This window comes from Aptenodytes forsteri, unplaced genomic scaffold (assembly GCF_000699145.1).
Source record: "Aptenodytes forsteri isolate BGI_AS27 unplaced genomic scaffold, ASM69914v1 Scaffold385, whole genome shotgun sequence".
Taxonomy (NCBI): domain Eukaryota; kingdom Metazoa; phylum Chordata; class Aves; order Sphenisciformes; family Spheniscidae; genus Aptenodytes; species Aptenodytes forsteri.
In genome coordinates, this window is record NW_008795031.1 from 813,495 (window position 1) to 834,465 (window position 20,971).

General features: G+C 36.7%; 1 protein-coding gene across 1 annotated transcript in view; it reads left to right on the forward strand.

Moving 5' to 3' along the window:
* The window catches only part of LRP12 (LDL receptor related protein 12), a 53,821-nt gene extending 37,132 nt beyond the window's left edge, over nucleotides 1–16,689 (forward strand). The window contains exons 4-8 of the mRNA XM_009276309.1: nucleotides 1,374–1,509; nucleotides 3,025–3,227; nucleotides 8,124–9,225; nucleotides 10,071–10,203; nucleotides 13,465–16,689. Of these exons, the coding sequence (XP_009274584.1) occupies nucleotides 1,374–1,509; nucleotides 3,025–3,227; nucleotides 8,124–9,225; nucleotides 10,071–10,203; nucleotides 13,465–14,328 (2,438 nt within the window). The 3' untranslated portion in view covers nucleotides 14,329–16,689. The remainder of the gene's footprint in view (nucleotides 1–1,373; nucleotides 1,510–3,024; nucleotides 3,228–8,123; nucleotides 9,226–10,070; nucleotides 10,204–13,464) is intronic.
* The last annotated feature ends 4,282 nt before the right edge of the window (nucleotides 16,690–20,971 follow it).

A 20,971-nucleotide genomic window follows, 5' to 3' on the forward strand; every position in this document is an offset into this window, starting at 1 on the left:
GAACATAACTATTGACTAGTTCTAATACAATATAATTTCAGGTCCCCGTAGTCTTGAAAAATGATCTTAAAAGCTCAATTGTGGATTAAAATAGAAAAAAATTAATAACCTGTTTACAAATTACATTATTACAACTTTTGCACTATTATGCCGTTCATTCTTCATCGCGTTTGTTCACTGCATCAGTTCTGACTTGTTATTTTAATCAAATACATATTCAAAATTTTAAAAATTCTAAAAGCTTTTGATCATCAGACAATAATGAAAATGCCTCCTCATTTGTAATAGTTCTTGTGTTTAAACTACTGTGCGTAACTGATGGTGCTACCAGTAAACTTTGAGAGCCCACAAGTTTTGGTCTAGCAGTGAGGAAATTGTAAAATAAAAGCACAGAGGGCAATTATTTTTAATGTGTTTTCTGACCTCTGAAACTTCCTCATAATTTCAGGCTCTGTAGCGAGTGTGTCCTGGCCTTCCTATTTATGTGAAGGTTGTGAATATGCTATATGACAGGTGTTGGATATAAGGCTGCTAAAGGGGGGAAAAAAAAAACCCAGCAAAACAAAACCACAAAACTAATAAGTACATTACTTGAAATAAAATCAGCAGGGCTGAGAACACTCCAGTGAAAGGAACAAGCAACTGAGTTAAGGCCAATACAGAAAGCTACACCTATAATAAAGTAAGGATACAAATGGCTGAGTTACTTCAGTTGCATAGAGTCAGTCCTATAAATACAAGCTTTCTAGTCCATTATCAGAAATGTAGTTGCACAAGTCCTTTTTAAGAATAATCTCTTGTAAACCTAACTTTTAATATCTATAAATGAAGTGTGCTGCAGTAAGTGCTCTTTGCCTTCGAAGCATTAGAATCATGTGTATGAAGATCACTTCCATGCCAAGGCCTGGAAGGGGGTATTTAAATGATGGCCAGGCACTGGGTCTTCCTAAGACAGGAAATTTCAACTACTTGGTTATTTTTCTTTAATTTATTTTTCACCTTCTAATGCATTTTTCAGTATAAGGTGTAAATGCATAGTTAAATTGAACTGAGTCTTTGTGAAGGCTGAAAATAAAATTAGGAAATACAAAATCTTTCACATTACTAATAAAGTTGTCAAAGTCTGTATAGAGTAATCTTTTTCAATCTGTAGTACTAATTGACATTAGTATAAACTTCTGCACTGGCAACATTGGAAAACATCTTTTGGCTGACATGTTGACATTGTTTTTATTGCTACTCAGTGGGATATTTTCCCTGATAAGTGTTGATTGATTTTTTTTTTTTTTTTTTTTTTTTTTTTTTTTTTGGCCTACTGGCTTTCTAAAAAGTGGCATTAATCACGTTGCTCTCAATATATATGTATTTTTTAGCTTGTGGAGATATTCCAGAACAAATTCGATCACCAAGCGGGACAATCACAAGTCCAGGGTGGCCCTCTGAGTATCCTGCCCGAATCAACTGTAGCTGGTACATCCATGCAAACCCAGGGGAGATTATTACTATAAGGTAACAGTGCTGCTGTATTGACTACATGGATTGAAGAAGTACTGACTAGACATTTTTAACTGCCAATTGTGTATGTACCAATTTCCTCTTCCTTCCTGTAAATGTAGGATTTCTGTTTTGTTTGGTTTCTGCCTTTCCTTTTTTCTGATTTGCTCTTACACAGCCATGTAGCATTTGTTTTCAGCTGGAGAGTTGGCGACTAGAAAAAGTTTCTATGTGCTTATTTATTTGATTTCTTTTTAATGTCTATGAAATATAAGAATTTTGCATTAAAAGATGTGTAGGGGAAATTCTGTAATGCTTCATTGCTATGAAGTCTCATGGTGTGCTTAAAAGTGGCAGGCTATAAATAGTAAATCAATAGACATGATTGCAGTTTTGGAAATTCTGACTTTTGGTGCAGGGAGCTCCTCACAGTTTCACGTACCTTATAACTTTTCTAAAGAAGTAATGTAAAAAAGTTGTGTCATAGGTTCAAGTTCCCATGAGTTCATTCCCCATTACTGCCACAAGGGAAATCTAGGCTTGTTTTAGCATCAAGATACAAATTAGTTCTGCTTCACAGGCTGATCATGAAACTGCATTAGTTACAGATTTACTTCAGTTTCCAGTACAGACCTGCTGACCTAAGAAGCAGCTCTTCATTATGAAGTGTTTGCTTTGACGTCAGTTACTCTTTTAAAGTACTGCTTTTTAATTTAAACAGTCTTTCTACTAAATACTAAACTGGCATAAATGCAATGTAAAGTAGGTAGAGCTGTTCATCTACTAGAATGCTCTCTAAACTTTTTCATACAGTTTATTTTTCATAAAACTTTTTTTCTCTCATATTGTTTCCTTCCACTCATCTACCTAGCATACGTTTCACATTTCATTTCTGGTTTACTGCTGTGTTGTCTGTACTGACCTGTTTTGCCCAGATTGTCTCCCCTTCACACTTCATTACCATGGCAGCATGTCTCGATATAGCTGTAGCCATACCATGACATTCCATGACATACCCATTGGGTAACCGAGTAGTGCAACTGGGAGCAAATCTTACCTGAAATCATATTTTTGAACAATTTAGCTGTATTTGTAATGTCAAGTCATATAATTGTCTAAGTGTAACATTAGCTAAAGTTCTGATGAAATTTGGGTTAAATAAAACCACTTGGTAGTATATGAAAGTCATTAAATGAGACTCATAAAGACAATTCCATTAACAGAAATATTTATTTATTTTTAGATGAAGTCTTAATGTGTTTTTTATAGCAAAACTGAGCTTCTTTAAGTAGTGGATGCGATATTTTGGTTAACAAAATGGATTCTTGCTGTCCTAATAAAAGTATCATCACCACAAGGTTAAATCGTATTCTTACATGGGTAGAGAAACCGCTGTTTTTATTTCAGACCAGAAGAGAACTTACAGCTAATTTCCATTTTTATGTGTAACAATTCATCAGCTTGGTTGTGCAATATCCAGTTCAGTAGCAATTTTGACCTCTTTTTTTTTTTTCCTCCCCCCCTGCCCAGCTTTCAAGATTTTGATGTTCAGGGATCACGACGATGCAGCTCAGATTGGTTAACAATTGGAAGCTACAAGAATATTGAAGGCTATAGAGCATGCGGCTCCTCCATTCCTTCACCATACATCTCTTCACAGGATCATGTTTGGATCAGATTTCATTCAGATGATAGCATCTCCAGAAAAGGCTTCAGATTAGCCTACTTTGCTGGTATGTGTCACATGATACCTAGTTCAGTTCTATGGTTTCATTTTTTTTGTTTCCTGTTTCAAGATCTACTTCCTTGTAGCAGGGTACAGTATATGCATTTCCTGTAGTCGATTCAAGGCTTAATGAAAGTATACGTTGTGTAGATTATTTTGATCCTATGCACAACTTGACTATTCAAAGCAGGAAGTAGTGTTCACAGTAATAAGTAGAGTGAATGATTGAAAAAAAAAGGTGGGGGGTTGAAGTTCACTATTAATACTAGGCAAACTCGGGAGGTTTTTAACGTAGCTTAAGATTTGAATTTTTTTCATCAGAATAAAATTAGTTTTAAAATAGTTGGGTGGACTTCTGAGTAGCATAAATAGGGCAAGAGAAGGAAGAAACAGTTGGATTTTTTTTTTTACATTTGCATCATTTTTTCCCATCTCCAGAAGATACACTCTCTTTTTAAATTGTGTTTGGTTTTTTTTTTTAAAAACCTCTTAACATGATAAATTACTCTAGCCAAGTATAGACATGGTTTTGTACATGCAAAATTTTTCTTGGATAATTCAAGTATGCAGTATAAGTATTTTCCAGTTTTGAGACTATTTTGTGGGCAATTCTTGCTCTAGTAGCTGTTGCCAAGAGAGAGGAGGAAGACAGTCATGGGTAAAGACTAGCTCCAAACTTTTTTCTGGCCTTAAGTGATATTAGGATTTTATATAATAGCATGATCATGGTCTTCTATGTCCTGATCATCAAAAATACTCGATTAGATTCCTCTTTATTTTCATAATGGTTTCACGTTCTCTTGCTTCCTCAGTGTATGCCTATACTCCACTCTCTGACCTGCTCCAAATCTCTGTGCACTAACTTTTAACTCCTCTCCTCCATAAAACAATTCATACTCTTACACCTATCCACTGCCATTCATCTTCAAAACTATTCCACCAAGACTCAGTAAAATGAGCCTTAGCCTAAGCCATGTTTGCCTGTTCTGTGTTCGGCACTCTTTCTACCTAGTGACTTCCTCCACCCTGTCAGTCCTTCACAAACCTGAAGTTTCCAGGCAGGCTTATCCCTTTCTATCGCCTGTTTTCAAGCCTACAAAAAAGTTCCCTCTACGCTTCAGCTCCTTGCAGCTTAGCAAGTCTTGGGAGAAGTAATGCAGCCTTGCATGTGATGCTGGCTCAGCTTTCAGGGCAGTGTTCTACCTGGGTTTTGCTTACTGTCTCACCAAAAAGCATGATGTGGAAAAAAAAGCCACTGTCTAATCAGTCATCCTCTACTATTGTTTCTGGTAACTGCCCACACACACGCTATTATCCTGTGTGGGGCATTGGCTTCTGCCCTGCTTATCTCCCTCTCCTTGTAGGCACAGAGGGAAGGCATCGTTCCTGCCCAAGGGGCTTTGAGAAGGACGTTTTGGATAAGGGTGTGGAACAGGCAGAGGCAGCAAGCCACAAGCTCAGTAGGCTTTTTCTGAAAATCCTTTCCTCTCTTTTCCTCCGATCTTGAAACAATTTCAGTATGTAACCTCTTTTGAAAGAAGCTGTAATATTTTCAACAATAAGCATTTTTTACTGTTACAGGATTTCTTCTTGTTAGCATCATGCGGTGGTACTTAGAGTACACCAATATTTTTAAATATCTTTTAAAAAAAAAAAATATTTGTCTTGGGATTTTTTTGTGTTTGTTTGTGGGTTGTGGGTTTTTGGGGTTTTTTTGTCTTGTTTTTCTTTTTTAATGAACCTTGCTGAAATTTTGGTTTGCACTTGGTCTCTATGCTTGATATGATACTTAAGTATTCCATGATTGAGGTGGAAGTGTAGTGTTTCAGTGATCAGAGTAGTCTTCTAATGTTGTAAACTGACCTGCGTACAGGAGAAGAGTTGACAAGTCTGCTTTAATAATCATCTGATCATTTCTGCTTTCCAGTGTGAAAAGGAGACTCCTGAAATACTAACAACATTTTTGTTATACATTCAACTGTGCCATTATGTTGTTTGATTTCTTCTCATTAGCATCATGCAGTAGTGCTCAGTTTAACTCCTCAATAGACTATTTAATTAAATGTTGTTAAGGCTACTCTCAAAGGTGGCATGTGATCTTAGAAAAAGGGGAAAATATAGTAATACTTCAGTTACATGGATGCAAGTTAGACCTACTTGTGCTGGAATGATAGAAACAATATAGATTACGGGTGTAAAAGGGACCATTAGGGAGCCCGATGTTTAAAATCTGATGTGGAAGATAGGCCATGTGAATTGTTTGAATTAAACAAGAATTAAAGCAAATAATATCTTCCAGGTAAATATTCATATTTCATTTTAAATAAACAAAACAACAACAACAACAAAAAGCATTATACTTAGGAAGGGTACTTGACTAGAAGGTAAATTTTGTCTCACTTGTCTTTCTTTCCTCTGTCTTCCTCCCACCCCTTTCAGTTTATCAGCCTCTTTAATTATGGGTATCAAAATGGGATGGAGTGTACTAATAGTGATGTAGAGTGGAAAATAGAGTTAATAAAAGTAGAGAGGTTTGTGTTCACTGTAAATGCATGGAAGGATTGTGTAAATTCTTTGGCTACAACTGCACATGGGTTCTGCTAATCATCTTGTACTATCCTGATGTCTTTTGTGGTACAGCTTCCAAGGATAGTCTTATTTCGTACATCTCTTACTATTTTACAACTCTAATTTTTGATTCAGATGTAAACTTCCCTGATGTAATGACTTCAGGATCTGTGATTAAAAATCCTAAATCAGGATCGAGTAGGCAGCTCTTTTCTGGGATGTTTAAAAGCCTGCAGAAGGAAGAGCTTAGATTGAAATCATATCCTGTTTTGTCACTACAATATTGCCATTAATATTTACAGCTCCATGTTACAGCTTTCCACTCATCCTTTTTCCAGGTTCTGCAAGGTAGAAGCATTGAGCCAGAGTATAATCAGTACTTGAGCAAGTTCTTATGCATATTATGCACTCTTCTTATGCATATTCTACTATATTGTCTGCCACCTATGGGGCACAGTCATTCCATTTAGGCAGAACAAGTCTAGTAGTTCACTTTTACAGGTTTCAAATTCAAGGCCAAGGTTCATACTAAGTATTTGCCATACTAATGTTATGAACAATGTGTGTGTGAGTGTATAATATACATAAAAATACACATATGTGTAACAGAACAAGAAGATCGTATCATTTATACTAGATCTGTTCTTTTTTTTTTCTTATTGAAATAAACATTTTCTAAAACTTAATCACTGGTGGCACATATGTTTTGCTCTCCTTTCACACTCTGTCAGCAAATTTGTTGACTTAAACACTCTTCAGCAGTGCTTACAACACTTACTACTCTTGTTGGTTTCATTTTTTCCTGCATTCATTTTCTAAAAACCTTAGCACATGTGAAATTTTTAAAATGCTGACATTGCACCTTTTTAAAAAAAAATATTATATCAAGGTAGATTATTTCTTTTTAATGCTTTTTAAGATACTAAAATGGCAAAAAGGAGAACAGAGGTGTGATACGACTTGACCTGTTACAGCAGATTAGTTGCAGCAAGGGAAATTCAGGCTAGATATGAGGACTTTTATCACTTTGTGTGGTTAAGCACTGGAACTTTGAAAATACTTGATTGGACAAGGCCCCAAACAACCCAATCAAACTTCAGTTAGCCTTACTTGAGCAGATGGTTGATTAGGTGACCTCCAGAGACCCCTTCCAATCTGAATGTTCTGTTGTAAAGCAAGACAGAACCTGCTTCTTCTGGGAAAGTCTGTATTTCAGTAAGTTAATCATGCTGTCTTTCCTGTTTCTTTTTTAAAACCCTAAGTATAGTGTTATATAGATTTACTATATATTTGTCTAATTTAGTTCCTGAATTACTGCTGTGTAGGACCATCTGCATTGCAGATTTTTTTTTGAAATTTTTTTGGAGGATTGACCATGACAGTTAGTTTTACAGCCATTTTTACAGTCTGTACCATGGTTTTTAGAAATTGCAGTGATTTTAAATGATGTAGTGGTATTTGACTCAGCTAAGTTGTTACAGAGCTGAAATAGCTTGCTTCCCAGGTATGCTTCAGTGTTTAACATGGTTGGAACTTTAATAAATTAATCCCTGAAAAAAAAGTCTTGATTTTACAAGTGTGGTAGTAGCCAGTAGACCACATATTCTTAAATAAAGGTGTCTCTTGACTTTTTTCCCAGAATTAAAAAAAAACAAACAAAAACACCCAAGCCCCCACACTTCTATGTCTTCTGGAACACTACTTGGATCTGTAACTTTTAAAGCGTAATTCTGGATGTTTTTGTATGTTTTAAGTATGTGTTTCTGCATTTGCTGCACTCTCCTCTTAGTTGCTGGAGGAGAGGCAGGAGCAAATGGTGGAAGAGGTGAGGAGAGAGGTTTCTCTTTGGTTGGTAGTAATAGGTAATCTTCAACTGTCAGCTTCTCTCTTGCCATAGATTCTTTGGTACAAAGTAGGAACCTACAAAAAAAGGAGAGAGGTCTGACTGCTTTTACAAGAAAGAATTTAAGGAGGTAAACGGTACTGCAGGACAACGTGTTTCTGTATTTCGAGTGATACAGAGGAGAGAAACAGTATTTTTCTGACTTCCATTCTGAAGCCAGATTTTTTCAATAAGCATTGTTTTCTTGCTTCGGTTAAAGCTATTTGACTGAAAGCAGCTAAGGATGAGGCTCATGCTGATATGCTGACAGAATTTCAACTTGAAAAAACTGTTTTATCTTGAAACTTACTGAAAGTTGTGATGACTTACAGAGAATTTAAATGGTTGTTTTGCCATTCTGAACTACCTGGTTCAGCAAATAAATATGCAACACAAACCGTAAAGTGCTAAATTCTAAAAAGATAACTTTATAATTTCTTTTTTTCTTTTCAGGGAAATCTGATGAACCAAATTGTGATTGTGACCAGTTTCATTGCGCTAATGGGAAGTGTATTCCAGAAAGTTGGAAATGTAATAATATGGATGAATGTGGAGACAACTCAGACGAAGAAATCTGTGCCAAAGCTAATCCTCCGACAGCTTCTTCCTTTCAGCCTTGTGCCTGCAATCAGTTCCAGTGTCTTTCTCGCTTCACCAAGCTTTACACTTGCCTTCCAGAGTCTTTAAAATGTGATGGTAACATTGATTGTCTTGACCTGGGAGACGAAATAGACTGTGATGTGCCAACATGTGGGCAGTGGTTAAAATACTTTTATGGTACTTTCAGTTCTCCCAACTATCCTGACTTCTATCCACCTGGAAGCAACTGCACCTGGCTGATAGACACTGGTGACCATCGCAAAGTAATTTTGCGATTCACTGATTTTAAACTTGATGGTACAGGTTATGGAGACTATGTCAAAATATATGATGGATTAGAGGAGAATCCCCGGAGGCTGTTGCGTGTGCTAACAGCATTTGACACTCATGCTCCCCTCACAGTCGTTTCGTCCTCAGGACAGATAAGAGTGCATTTTTGTGCTGACAAAGTGAATGCTGCAAGAGGATTCAATGCCACCTATCAAGTAGATGGCTTCTGTTTGCCGTGGGAAATTCCATGTGGTGGGAATTGGGGTTGCTACACAGAGCAGCAACGCTGCGATGGCTACTGGCACTGTCCAAATGGAAGGGATGAAACCAACTGCACCATGTGCCAAAGAGATGAGTTTCCCTGCTCTCGAAATGGTGTTTGCTACCCTCGTTCAGATCGCTGCAACTACCAGAATCATTGCCCTAATGGTTCAGATGAAAAAAATTGTTTCTTCTGTCAGCCAGGAAATTTTCATTGTAAAAATAACCGCTGTGTGTTTGAGAGCTGGGTTTGTGATTCTCAAGATGACTGTGGTGATGGCAGTGATGAAGAGAATTGCCCAGTCATTGTGCCCACTAGAGTAATAACTGCAGCCGTCATTGGGAGTCTTATTTGTGGATTGCTGCTTGTCATTGCACTGGGATGTACTTGTAAATTGTACTCACTCAGGATGTTTGAGCGAAGGTAAGTAGAACAGATGGCCTCAAGAACTTAAATTTTTAAAATGTTTTCATGTCTTTTATTGTTATACTTGAAACATTTTTATTGATATACAATTATTGTTGCATGTGATTTCTAAAGGCATTGTTCCTCTTCTTTGATAGTAAAAAGAGGTTAGTTAATCATAGACTCATAGAATATCTCAAGTTGGAAGGGAACCATAAGGATCAAGTCCAACTCCCTGCTCCTCGAAGGACTACCCAAAACTAAACCATATGACTAAGAGCGTTGTCCAGACGCTCCTTGAACTCTGACAGGCTTGGTGCCGTGGCCGCTTCCCTGGGGAGCCTGTTGCAGTGACTGACCACCCTCTCAGTGAAGAAAAGGGGACAGAAGTATTCTGATCACTTAACTATTGAGAATTAAGCTTTCAGATGTTGTTACCAAAATGGAACTGTGGAAAAGCTGCATTTCTGCAATTAAATATCTCAATTCTGTATTTAACAGCATGTTTCTTCCTGGTATGAGGTAGTCTACAATAGATTACATGTTCTTCAATTTTTATAAAATAATATAAGCATCTCTTATGGTGCTTTTTATATTTAGCCCATGGGTTTTTTGGGTGTTTTTTTTAGGAATTTATTGTTGGGTTGGTTTTGTTGTTCTTGTCTCAACTGGACAGACCCATAGGAGTGACTGCAAGGACTCATTGTATATTCTTTGTCAATTAAATTTCAATTAAATTAATAAAACTTCATCTGCTGAAAATTATTATTTCAGATTATAGTAGTCTGATGTAGTTTTACTCTTAAATATATATATGCACATCACAGTCTTATGTATTATGAAATTTCTTTTCTCTTTGAAAGATCATTTGAAACTCATTTGTCAAGGGTTGAGGCTGAACTGTTAAGAAGAGAAGCTCCTCCATCCTATGGACAGTTAATTGCCCAGGGTTTAATTCCACCAGTTGAAGATTTTCCTGTTTGTTCACCAAATCAGGTAAGATTCCAAAATAGCAGGCAGACCACTTAAATTTTATGGAGACTGAAATAAAGATATTTCTTTATTATATATATAAAGACTCTCAGATGGATCATTAGCACAATTCCTATTTAGCTGATGAATGAATTTCTATCAAAACAACTTTTTCATTTTAAAAAAACCTGGCTTTCAGTTATAATGCTCTTTTGTGAAATAGAAGACAAGTCTGTCTAAGAATCCTGCTGTAGTGCTGTGTTAGGTAGGGTTGGCTTTAACTTGTATTATGTGTTGCAGTTAATACAGCAAAGTTTACTGTTAGCTAATATTGCTAAGCATGTAAGAAAAATAGTTACAAGACCATAAGAAGGGGAATTGTGGGGTTTTTTTTTATTTGAACAGAACTGATTTAATTACACTTACTCTGCTATAGATTTCACTTATTCTTTCACGCATATATGTTCACAAGCAGCAGCTGTGATCCGTCACAAAGGATTCTGCAGAGGAAAAGAGGAAAATAAGTTGCAATTTGCATGAGAGACTTTGAAAACATATCAGAGGACATTGTGAAGATTTTTCAGTAGCTAAATTAGCACTAAACTTACTAATGAGCTTATTAATGAATGTCTATAATGAACACTGTAGAATCCCTCATTCTTGCTGGATGGTTTATCGTGGTTATAACAAAGATCAGTATGTTTCTGTTTAAAAACAATTCTGTACTTTTACACGTTTGGCTTGCTGTCCTCTTTTCCGAAATTAAGCTTCTCCAGTTTTTGATGCAGCTATGCTCACAAGCCTCTTGAGGTAGGGTTAGCTCAAGAAAGTCTGTTAAGACAGTGCAGTTGTCATGCCCAGATGTGTAAGTCCTCTAGTACAGGTAACTTGGAACAAACCAGTGTTTCCTGCACATCCCTACCCTGTATGGGACACTTCAGGTTTGGTGCACATGAACACGTTTAGGAACCATTACGATTTTCAAACAAACTTAGCTTGTTCAGACCCGTTTTTCATCATGAAACCCCACAAAGATGGCCTAAAGATCTTGTTTTTTACTAAAATGAAATCTCCTAATAGAGAGGACAATTCTGGAAAACCCAGACATGTAGTGGCTGCAGTCAGAGATTGGTACTGGAGCTTTTAAGAAGCTGTGCAAGTACTGAAGTTTTCTTTTATCTTTAATTTGACTTAAATTGAATTAACCACTGTTGCTTTGGATATATTTTAAATTATTTTTAAGAACGAAAATATGATGGAGTTTGAAAGACTTACTGAAAGTGGCAATCTTTCATAATGGACACATAACAAAATGTACTTGCTTCATAGTCTTTCTATGTAACCATGATTTCACACTCCATAAAAATAGTGATGCATGTACAATAGTTTTGAACTATGAAAGAGTGTTAGTGAATTCCCATTACGAAGACCAGTATTTCAGATAAGACTTGTGGCCTTGAAAACTTAAGTAGCTATACTGGGAAATTAACTAGCATAAAAATAAGGAATAGTAGGGAGCAGGCCGTCACCTTCAAAAATAACGAAAAAGTCATTCTAGAGCATTGATGCTTCCATGATAAAAATTTTTACTCTTATTTAATCAATGAAGTTGCATTGTTTAAAAAATTTATTTTTCAGAGGAGAGAACATCAGTAAAAGCTTAAGAGGCAATGTAAATTGAATTCTATAAATTAGAAAGCTCAAACTAAATTCTTAATATGGTTAAGTGTTGGGGGGAGGGAGTCAGTATTAAGTCAGGATGTGTTCAGCTGTCCCTGTTTTGAGCAATATACACATCTTAAGATTGCAAATCTATGTAGGACTGAAGATACCTAGTCGAGGTTTCCTCGAAGTTAGTAGTCTCAAGCTAGAGGAGTCTTGATCGTTCAGATTTGTACGTAAATGCTTTCCGCCTAAAACTGATACATGCCTTCAGGGCTGGATTTTAAAGGATGGGAAGCAGTCTCTCCAGTAGCTTTTGAAAGTAAGGCTACTGAACGTATGTATTTATATGCTTGAATTCAAATATCATTCTGTGAACTATTGTAAGGGAAGAGGTAGGTTGTGCATGAAGTATTGTTTGGATGCTGTGCTGTGTATGCCCTGTTGGGTCTGAAGGATTGTGGAAGGGAGCTGAAGGTGACAGCATGAGAACATTGAAGTTCAGTGTTTGTAAACAAAGTGAAATATATGCATAGAAGTGTTTAACTGGGGGGAAAAAAAGGCTATTCTGAAGAATATTCTGTATTTTTGCCATAATCTTCATTAAAAGATGCGAATATGGACTTTATCCTGTAATTAAACACATCAGTGAATATTTTCAGAATCATGGGCATTTGGCAGATCTTCTACGTTAGTATTTGAGAATTGAGCTACTTAGCTGAGGCACTGTTTCCTGTAGGTTTGAGTAAGGGACCCTCAAGTCAAAGGTGTTAATATGTTTGTGTTACCTTACAATTTAAAAGTTATACAAGGTTTTTAAGCAGAAAAACTCAGGCATGCATTGTCCTATAGCTGAATGACTAGAAAATGTATACCAAATTTGGGAAATGTATGGTTTAGAACACATAAGATAATTTTAATTAAACAGAAGCATTAAAGCATTTTGAAACTGGAATTAACTGATTATGCCAGAATGGGAAAAAATCAAAATACAAGCCTCTGCTAGAGAGGATATTTAATTTAGTCTCTATTCTAGGCAGCCCCATGGTAGTGGATAAGGAAAGGTCACCTCTGTTAAATCTTTCTGGAAGATTTAGTTTTTAAATCCTAAACTTTTTGAGGCATGTTTCTATGTACTGTACTCTAAAATCCACAGTGACTACTTTATCTTCTTGGTAAGATTGTATGTAACAGATCTTGCATACCTGCTGTACTGGTCTGCACTGGGTCTGTGGATGTATTTCTGTAATCAGTGTTCCATATCCAGGTTATAGTGCCTTGGTTTTCACTTTGCCTTTATTCAGAGGTCCTTGATTTGGGCAGAAACGTACTTTATATACTTCATTGCTCTTCTATTCCCCTTTTTCTTCCATATGTATTTCCGCTTAATTTCCCTGTTCATAATGTTTTTTCCTCAAGAGAATCTAGACTTTTTTCATGCCTGCTTTGTTATTGCTACATACACCAGATCCTTTAATATTAAAGATGCAACATTTTTTAATATTTAAGACTCTACATTTAACTTTGTGGTTATATGCTGTTTTGCACAATAGTTGTCGTTCTTTTGTTAGAACAGTGCTAACATACTGTCAGTACTTGATTGTTGCTTGTCTTCTCATTTAGGCTTCAGTTCTGGAAAACCTGAGACTGGCAGTACGATCTCAGCTTGGATTTACCTCAATCAGACTTCCTATTGCTGGCAGATCAAGTAACATTTGGAATCGAATTTTTAATTTTGCAAGGTCACGTCATTCTGGATCATTAGCATTGGTCTCAGCGGATGGAGATGATGTTGCCAGCCAAAGTACTAGCAGAGAAGCTGAAAGAAATAATACTCACAGAAGTCTATTTTCAGTTGAATCTGATGATACAGACACAGAAAATGAAAGAAGAGACACAGCAGGAGCAGTTGGTGGTGTTGCTGCCACCTTGCCTCAGAAAGTCCCACCTGCAACAGCAATAGAAGCAACAGTTGGAGCATGTGGGAGTTCCTCTGCTCAGAGTGGCAGTAGCAGTAACACGGATAGTGGAAGAGAAGTGACGAGTGTAGAGCCCCCCAGCACAAGTCCCGCACGTCATCAGCTCACTAGCGCGCTAAGTCGTATGACTCAAGGCTTACGCTGGGTACGCTTTACTTTAGGGAGATCAAGCTCAGTGAATCAGAACCAAAGTCCTTTGAGACAGCTTGATAATGGGGTAAGTGGAAGAGAAGAGGATGATGATGTTGAAATGTTAATTCCAGTCTCTGATGTAGCATCAGACTTTGACATGAATGACTGTTCAAGACCTCTACTTGATCTCAGCTCAGATCAAGGACCAGGGCTTAGACAGCCTTACAGTGCAACACATCACGGTGTAAGGTCGTGCAGTCGAGATGGCCCCTGTGAGAGCTGTGGCATCGTACACACTGCCCAGATACCCGACACTTGCTTAGAAGCAACAGTGAAAAATGAAACTAGTGATGATGAGGCATTATTACTCTGCTAGGTACGGTTTGCTTAGGAAAGATTGTGTACAAGTTGGAGCAATATCTGTCATTGTTTTGTACTTCACAGTTAAAACTAGTTTTTAGTTTTAAAAAAATCCAGGACAACATTACGTTAAAACTATTTTAGCCTGTGTGGTTGATTAAACATTTCTTATACTGGATGACGTTACGGAACTATTAGAGTGAACATTGTAATGGCTCTGAATACACGATGTGTGTATCCAGTATAATCTGATTAGTCTTTAAACTGAAGTTATCCCAGTTAGTTTCAAATTTAGTTTATCCCGGTACTGTAGTTCAAACCAGAAACATGGCTGCTCAAGACTTATTTGGCTGCCTGTTTAACCCCATATTAACAGGTGAATTTGTACAGAATTATTTTCCTTTAGGAATTGACTCTGTTGTATTATTGCCAACATACTTGTAACTTAATATACTAAATACTGGTAAGGATTGTTAATGTAAAATATGTACTTTTCTTTGAGTTTATACAACACTTTGTCTAAATATTCTTGAATTTCATCATAATGTGAACTTATTTAAAGGGAGGAGGAACTTTCTCCAGGAGCATTCTTTTTCTTTCAGAAGTACAAAATGCAATGATTTGTGAAATTTAGATAGAATAGATAAACTGATGGCAAAAGCTTTTATAGCACTGACTTTCCTAAACTGCAATCTAATATGGTACAGCCAAATAATATGTAAAATCCCCAGTCATTAGTCTTTCCGATTTGAAGTAAAAAAGGGCCGAAGATATTACAATATGTGTTGGTTCTTTAAATATTCGATACGTACAAATACACTACAGAATAAGTTCCAACTGGTAATAGATCTTTCCCTAATACTGTAGGGTGTAAAGCTTGTTTGGACTCAAGGGATTTGCACTAAAATCATATTAAGGTCTCTAATGAGCTTAGTGCACAAGCACTATCACTTTAAGTACTATTATTGTCTAATATTGCAATGGCTATATATTTCCATGGCTCTTTTCTTGGGGTGTTGCATTTTTGTTGCAATTGAATTTGCTTTACTAATTCCCTATTTATTCATTGTATTTAAAAACTGGTTTACTTGGTTGCAGACTGGTTGGTTAAAAAAAAAAAAGAAATCCCTTTTAGTGTCTTTTTTATGATATTACATGTTGGAGCAAAACAGATCAGTGGGAAAAAGTTCATAACTTCCAATTTTGTGATAAGCAGATTAATATGTGGCTACTAGTGTGATAACAAGAATCTACACCTTTTAAAAACAAAAATGTCAACTACTGTTTTAATTATTCTTTGCCAGTCTGTTTTTAGTAGGCTTAAAGATCCAGTATGAAATGTATTTGTGTGTGATTTTATGCTATTTATTAAATTTTAAATACTTTGTTGAATGTCATTTTAAAGCATGTTTAAAGTCTTGTGCATTTCTGTCGTGTTATGCTGTCAGGCAGAACTGACTGAAACGTTTTAATATGTATCAAAATTAAATTGAATTTTTGTTATGTTTTTGCGGTACTTTTAAAGATTAAATCCAAGGTCTGTCTAGCTTTTTATTTTATTTTTTTAAAATCCTCATCTCTGAAGTACAAATCACATGCAGAAGAAACAAATAATTGAATGGATTCCAAAGTGTATATATCTTCTCCCTCTTCTCTTCATTCACAGACACTGGGATGAGAAAAATAAACAGTTTTACCATCTAGTTGATTTTATTCATGAGAGTTAGCAGGTAAATTCTGAGTTCAGGACACGGTTATGTAGATTTGTGCTTTTGAGGAACCTTATGTGCAATACAGTTGTAAAAGATTTTATTATAATGACCCATGTGGTTTCAAGTTTCAGAACAGATCACATCACACTGGTACCAGATCAGGTACAGACTGGCCCATAATTAGACATACTCGAGTAAAAGTCATCAATGGCCATTTTTATTCACATTGAATAATATCTAAATCTGTGGGTAATCTTTAGTCTGATTTCAGTGGCATTGCTTATAGAGCAGGCAACTTTGCAATATGAACATGGTAACACACCCTGAAATATATGTGAACAGTATGTCCTGGTATAAAATACTGGGTTTTTAAACCTTCCTAACTAATTGTCATTAGAAAGTGGTTATGGAAATGTTTGTCCCTGAGGCAGATACATTTTGGAGAGAGTCTTCACAGAGTACCTTCGGTGTTAAACACACACACAGTGATCTAAATTTGTTCCATTAGATGACCCAAATAGCATGTACCTATGGACTCCATATTGCAGATGTAAAAAGAACACAATGTTTAATTTGTTTTAAAGGAGAAATGCTACACATTTAACTGAGAAGTTGCATTTGAGAATTTGGAAAATTGTAAATAAAATTCATATTTGTATGAGGCTAATTTGTTGCAGTGTTTTTTTCTTAGTGATTTTGAAGGGAGTGATCGTGTTTTCTTTTGATTAATGTATTAGTGATTGGGTTTTGGGGTTTTTTGGTTTGTTTTTACTGACACTTCCACTAAGTCATATTACTTGATTTCCTTTTTATTCTGAAGAGCTTGAATTAGTGTTTTGTTTAAATGATTCTTAATTTAGCTGTGCTACAATGCTAGGGCATTTTGAACAAAAGTCAGAATGATTCACTTTGGAATTATCTTATTTTCTGTAATAAATCACTTTCATCTGAAAGCTTTGAAGAATGTAGGTTATTGTGAAGTGAGTTTTCTCCTCATGTAAAGCTTTCTGAGCATGGAAGGAGTTTGTCATTGTTCCTTTTCATATATCACACTTTTCATTTGACTTGCATTGAAACATTAAGGGGGCTGACTGAGCTTCCAATGCTGCAAGGGCTTGTTTTGTTTCCAAAGTCAAGTCCATTTTCTCTACAAGTTCAGCAAGTATTGCTGATAACTTCTTGCAAAACAGGTTCCCGGAGGGGATGCTGGAATTAGTTACAGTACCTTGTGTTCCACTTCCTATCCAAATGCCAAAGCAAGAACTTGTGGCAAAGCTTGGATTCGGTCTAGGGAAATCACAGTTCAAGTTTGGGACACAAATACTTTTTCAGTGAGTCTTTACATTTAATACTCACTGCAGATCAAAGTTAATCATGGCTTTTCCTGTTGGGATGAGTTTTTGCTTCCTTTCTGAAAAGTGAATGTTTACTGGCCTGTTTCATTCTCCTGCAGCTATTTGACTGCTGCAGTTGTTCTGAGGAAGTACTGCACACTTCCCATAAATCTTGTTTTAAGTCAACAGCTTTAATCTTCCTGTAGTTGTGATGAGGCTTTTTGTGGGGTGTGTTCTGTTGGTTTGTGGGGGGTTTTTGGCTGTATCTCTTTTCTTCCTCACCTGTGGGTTTCTGAAAATAAGCAGTTGGTCACTGAACTCCTTCAGGACATCAGCTACAATTCAATTGCCCAAAATGGGATAAGTTCTGAAAGGACAAGGGAGAAGTCCGTCTTGTCCCTTTGCCAAGTCACTGAAAGTATGGAGAGGTAAGCAGATCAATAGTTAAAACTCTCTCCCTTCTCTCCTCTTTTGGGATTTGACTGCTGTAGTTAGCTTTCCCTCATCAAAGTAAATTAAAGTCTATATTATTGGACTTGATATAGAGAAGTTTTATAGCACAACATTCCTTTCATGTCAATATATTTGTCCAGTTGAGGCTTCCATTCACATCCAGTACCACACTATGGTCAATCTGTTTATCTGGGGAATAGTAACTTGGGGGAAGAGAATGTAGTATTCACTAAATTGAAGTATTATCCAGCAATTCTGATAGACGAGAACGCCTCCATCACTGACAGAGAAAATAAGAGAAGTAGCTCTATAAGCAATCTAGGTTAGTGATTCCTAATCGTGCTTTGAGAAAGGGCTTTTGGGGAAAGTCAGCATTAACAAAATGTAGCTAATCTTTGTGACTATCCAGGCATAAATTAATGTTTGCAATATTTTCCACACACACCCCGAAATCTAGCAGAAGAATTTAGCTTTCAGCATTAGTTCCTCCTTGTGACCAAGTTGCATCACATTATCGAAGTACCAAAGAAAAGATACAATCTGAAATACTTCACTTGCCTTCAATTTGAAAGATTATTCCACATTACAGTCACCCTGTATGCTGCTTGTGCAGGAAGGAAAGGCATGGAACACAGGAGGCAAAAAAATTTAGATGAAAAGATGAGTCACTGTATTTTGAATTTGAATGATGGGAGAGTTGTAATAAAATGGACTAGAAACTCTAAAATATTACATTGTGTAAAGGATTTTTTTTTTTGAGATAAGCAATTGTAGGAGACACCCCTGCCCCCCCCCCCCCAAAAAAAAAAAAAAAAAAAGAATGGGTAGGGCATGTCAAATCAGGAATATATAAGAGAAGGAAAGGAGTAGTTCTGGTTCAGGGGCGCACTTCTAACAAATAATAATGGTTTCTTCTGCAAAATGTAAAGGACAAAGGAATAAGCTTTTAAGGAAAAAGGAAAAAATCCCTGAAAAAAAAAACCCCCCCCCCAAAAAAAAAAAAAAAAAAAGAATGGGTAGGGCATGTCAAATCAGGAATATATAAGAGAAGGAAAGGAGTAGTTCTGGTTCAGGGCGCACTTCCTAACAAATAATAATGGTTTCTTCTGCAAAATGTAAAGGACAAAGGAATAAGCTTGTTTTAAGGAATAAGGAAAAAATCCCTGAAATAAGGATATGTTGTAGATATTACCTAACGGGGCAGGTATCTGAAAATCTTAGATTTTGTCACAGCATTGTTGACTTGTGGGGTTACAGAGGTAAGGCAGAATAATCAGTCGAATTGCATTTGTACCTTTGCAACCAAATAGTCATGCATCTAAAGGTATGCCAACAGACACGCAGAAATAATTTTTAGCTGCTTCTCCAGGTGTAGAAAATTGAGCAAGAAGAGTTGGTAAAATTTATTGTTTTAAACCTGTTGTCTTTCCTATGGTCAGTTAAGGACCTTTTACAACGACAGTTAGAGGAAGTGGTTCTGGTGCACCAGATGAGAAACAAAGGCAGGAGCAATGTACGGGGTAGTGGGGAAGGTCATAAACAGACTTCTTATTTCTGCAGTGGTATGGCGAGGAACAGAGGTGTTCAGTTTTGCTTTCTCTTCCCTGGTATGTTGGGCAGCAGTTGTAATTCTGACTTCACACTCCTTCAAAAGAGAGATGTTAAGTTTGAGGACTGGCCAAAACAATACAAATAATATTTTGCAGTGTTTTTCTAGATTAGTAAAAATAAGTTTCCAACGGAAGCTAATCTCTGTGCTTTTGTGGTTATGGAAAACCACAAGTTTGTGGTTCCAAAACTTGGAGTTTGGAAAAATCCCACCTATGAACTGGCTTTCTTTGGCTGAGATTATCCACCAGGAAGCAACTGACAGATCTGATGAGGTTTTTTTTCCCAGAATGTCCTGAGACCTGGAACTTCAATGCCTGAGTTGAACTGTCTTTGTGGTCTCACAGATTTTTAGAAGGTGGCCATTTTATTGGACCCTTATGAAGCCACTATGGGAAATGAAAAGACCATAGTATTAGGGTTTCTTAGATGCTCCTCTGCTTGGTCCTTCTTTTCTCTTCCTTGGTTTTGCTGTCTGTGATCCATCATTTGTGTTGAAAAGGTTCAACGAGCAAGAGGCGCTTAGCCTTATGAAAATGAGAGAGAACAGTCACCACCTATTGTTGCTTTAAAAAGTAGGATGGTCTTCAGCACATGCAACAGCTTTGGCTGCCTGCCTTCATGCCACAGATGTGGGGCCCAAGGCTGGGTGCTAACGGGCTGCAGCATCACTTCCAATGTATTTGGGGAAAGACTGGCACTAGGAACTTGGATGTGGCCCAGTACTTACACTAAGGAGAGCATATTTATAATTGTACAGATGATGTGGAACTAGAGGATTCAACTCCTATCATAATCTTTTTTTAGCCTTGTTTTATTATAGGAAACCAATAGGGTGTACTTGCTAGTTTTGGAAAGCATTTACAACTGAAGAAGCCTTTAGACATTAGATTTTAAAACATCACCACTTGTTTGTGTCTGCAAATCATGTCATGAAAGTAGTCAGCACCAGATTGTTCAGAAAACTAGTTGTGAAGTTTTGACAAGGGGCACCTGACTGTTCTCACAATTATGAAGACTTTCCAGGTGCAATTAGATGTAGACCATCTGGTTTTATTGAATGAGTATTAAGTTCCCACTGCAGAAAAAAGGGGTGTGAAAATAAATCCCAGGTGAACAGGCATTACGGATTTTTTATAGGAATTGCAGAGAAATGCCTACTGAGTATTCAAAGTCCTTCTGACTTCCTGAATATGGGAAAAGATAACCATTCGTTCCCTTCAGCAAATCCAGAGTTCACCTCAAACTGACACATCTTTACACCGATCCTCCAAAACCAAGTGCCTTATCCAGCATTACCGAAAGCCAATGGTATCCTTTCTGTTAATTTTCTTGCATTGAAAATCTGCTTAATGATCCAGTCTTCTTTGGAGGAAAGTTGTCAAAAATGAAAAATATGATTAATAACACATCTTCATTAGCTGAGCTTTCTCCCCACTGCTCATCACCAGTCTTCAGTTTCCTTCACAAAATGCCTTTATTGTTTGTCCAAAAGTCTGCATCTCTGCATTTTGAGATACATCTCTGCTTCACCGACTTTTATTTGACGCTT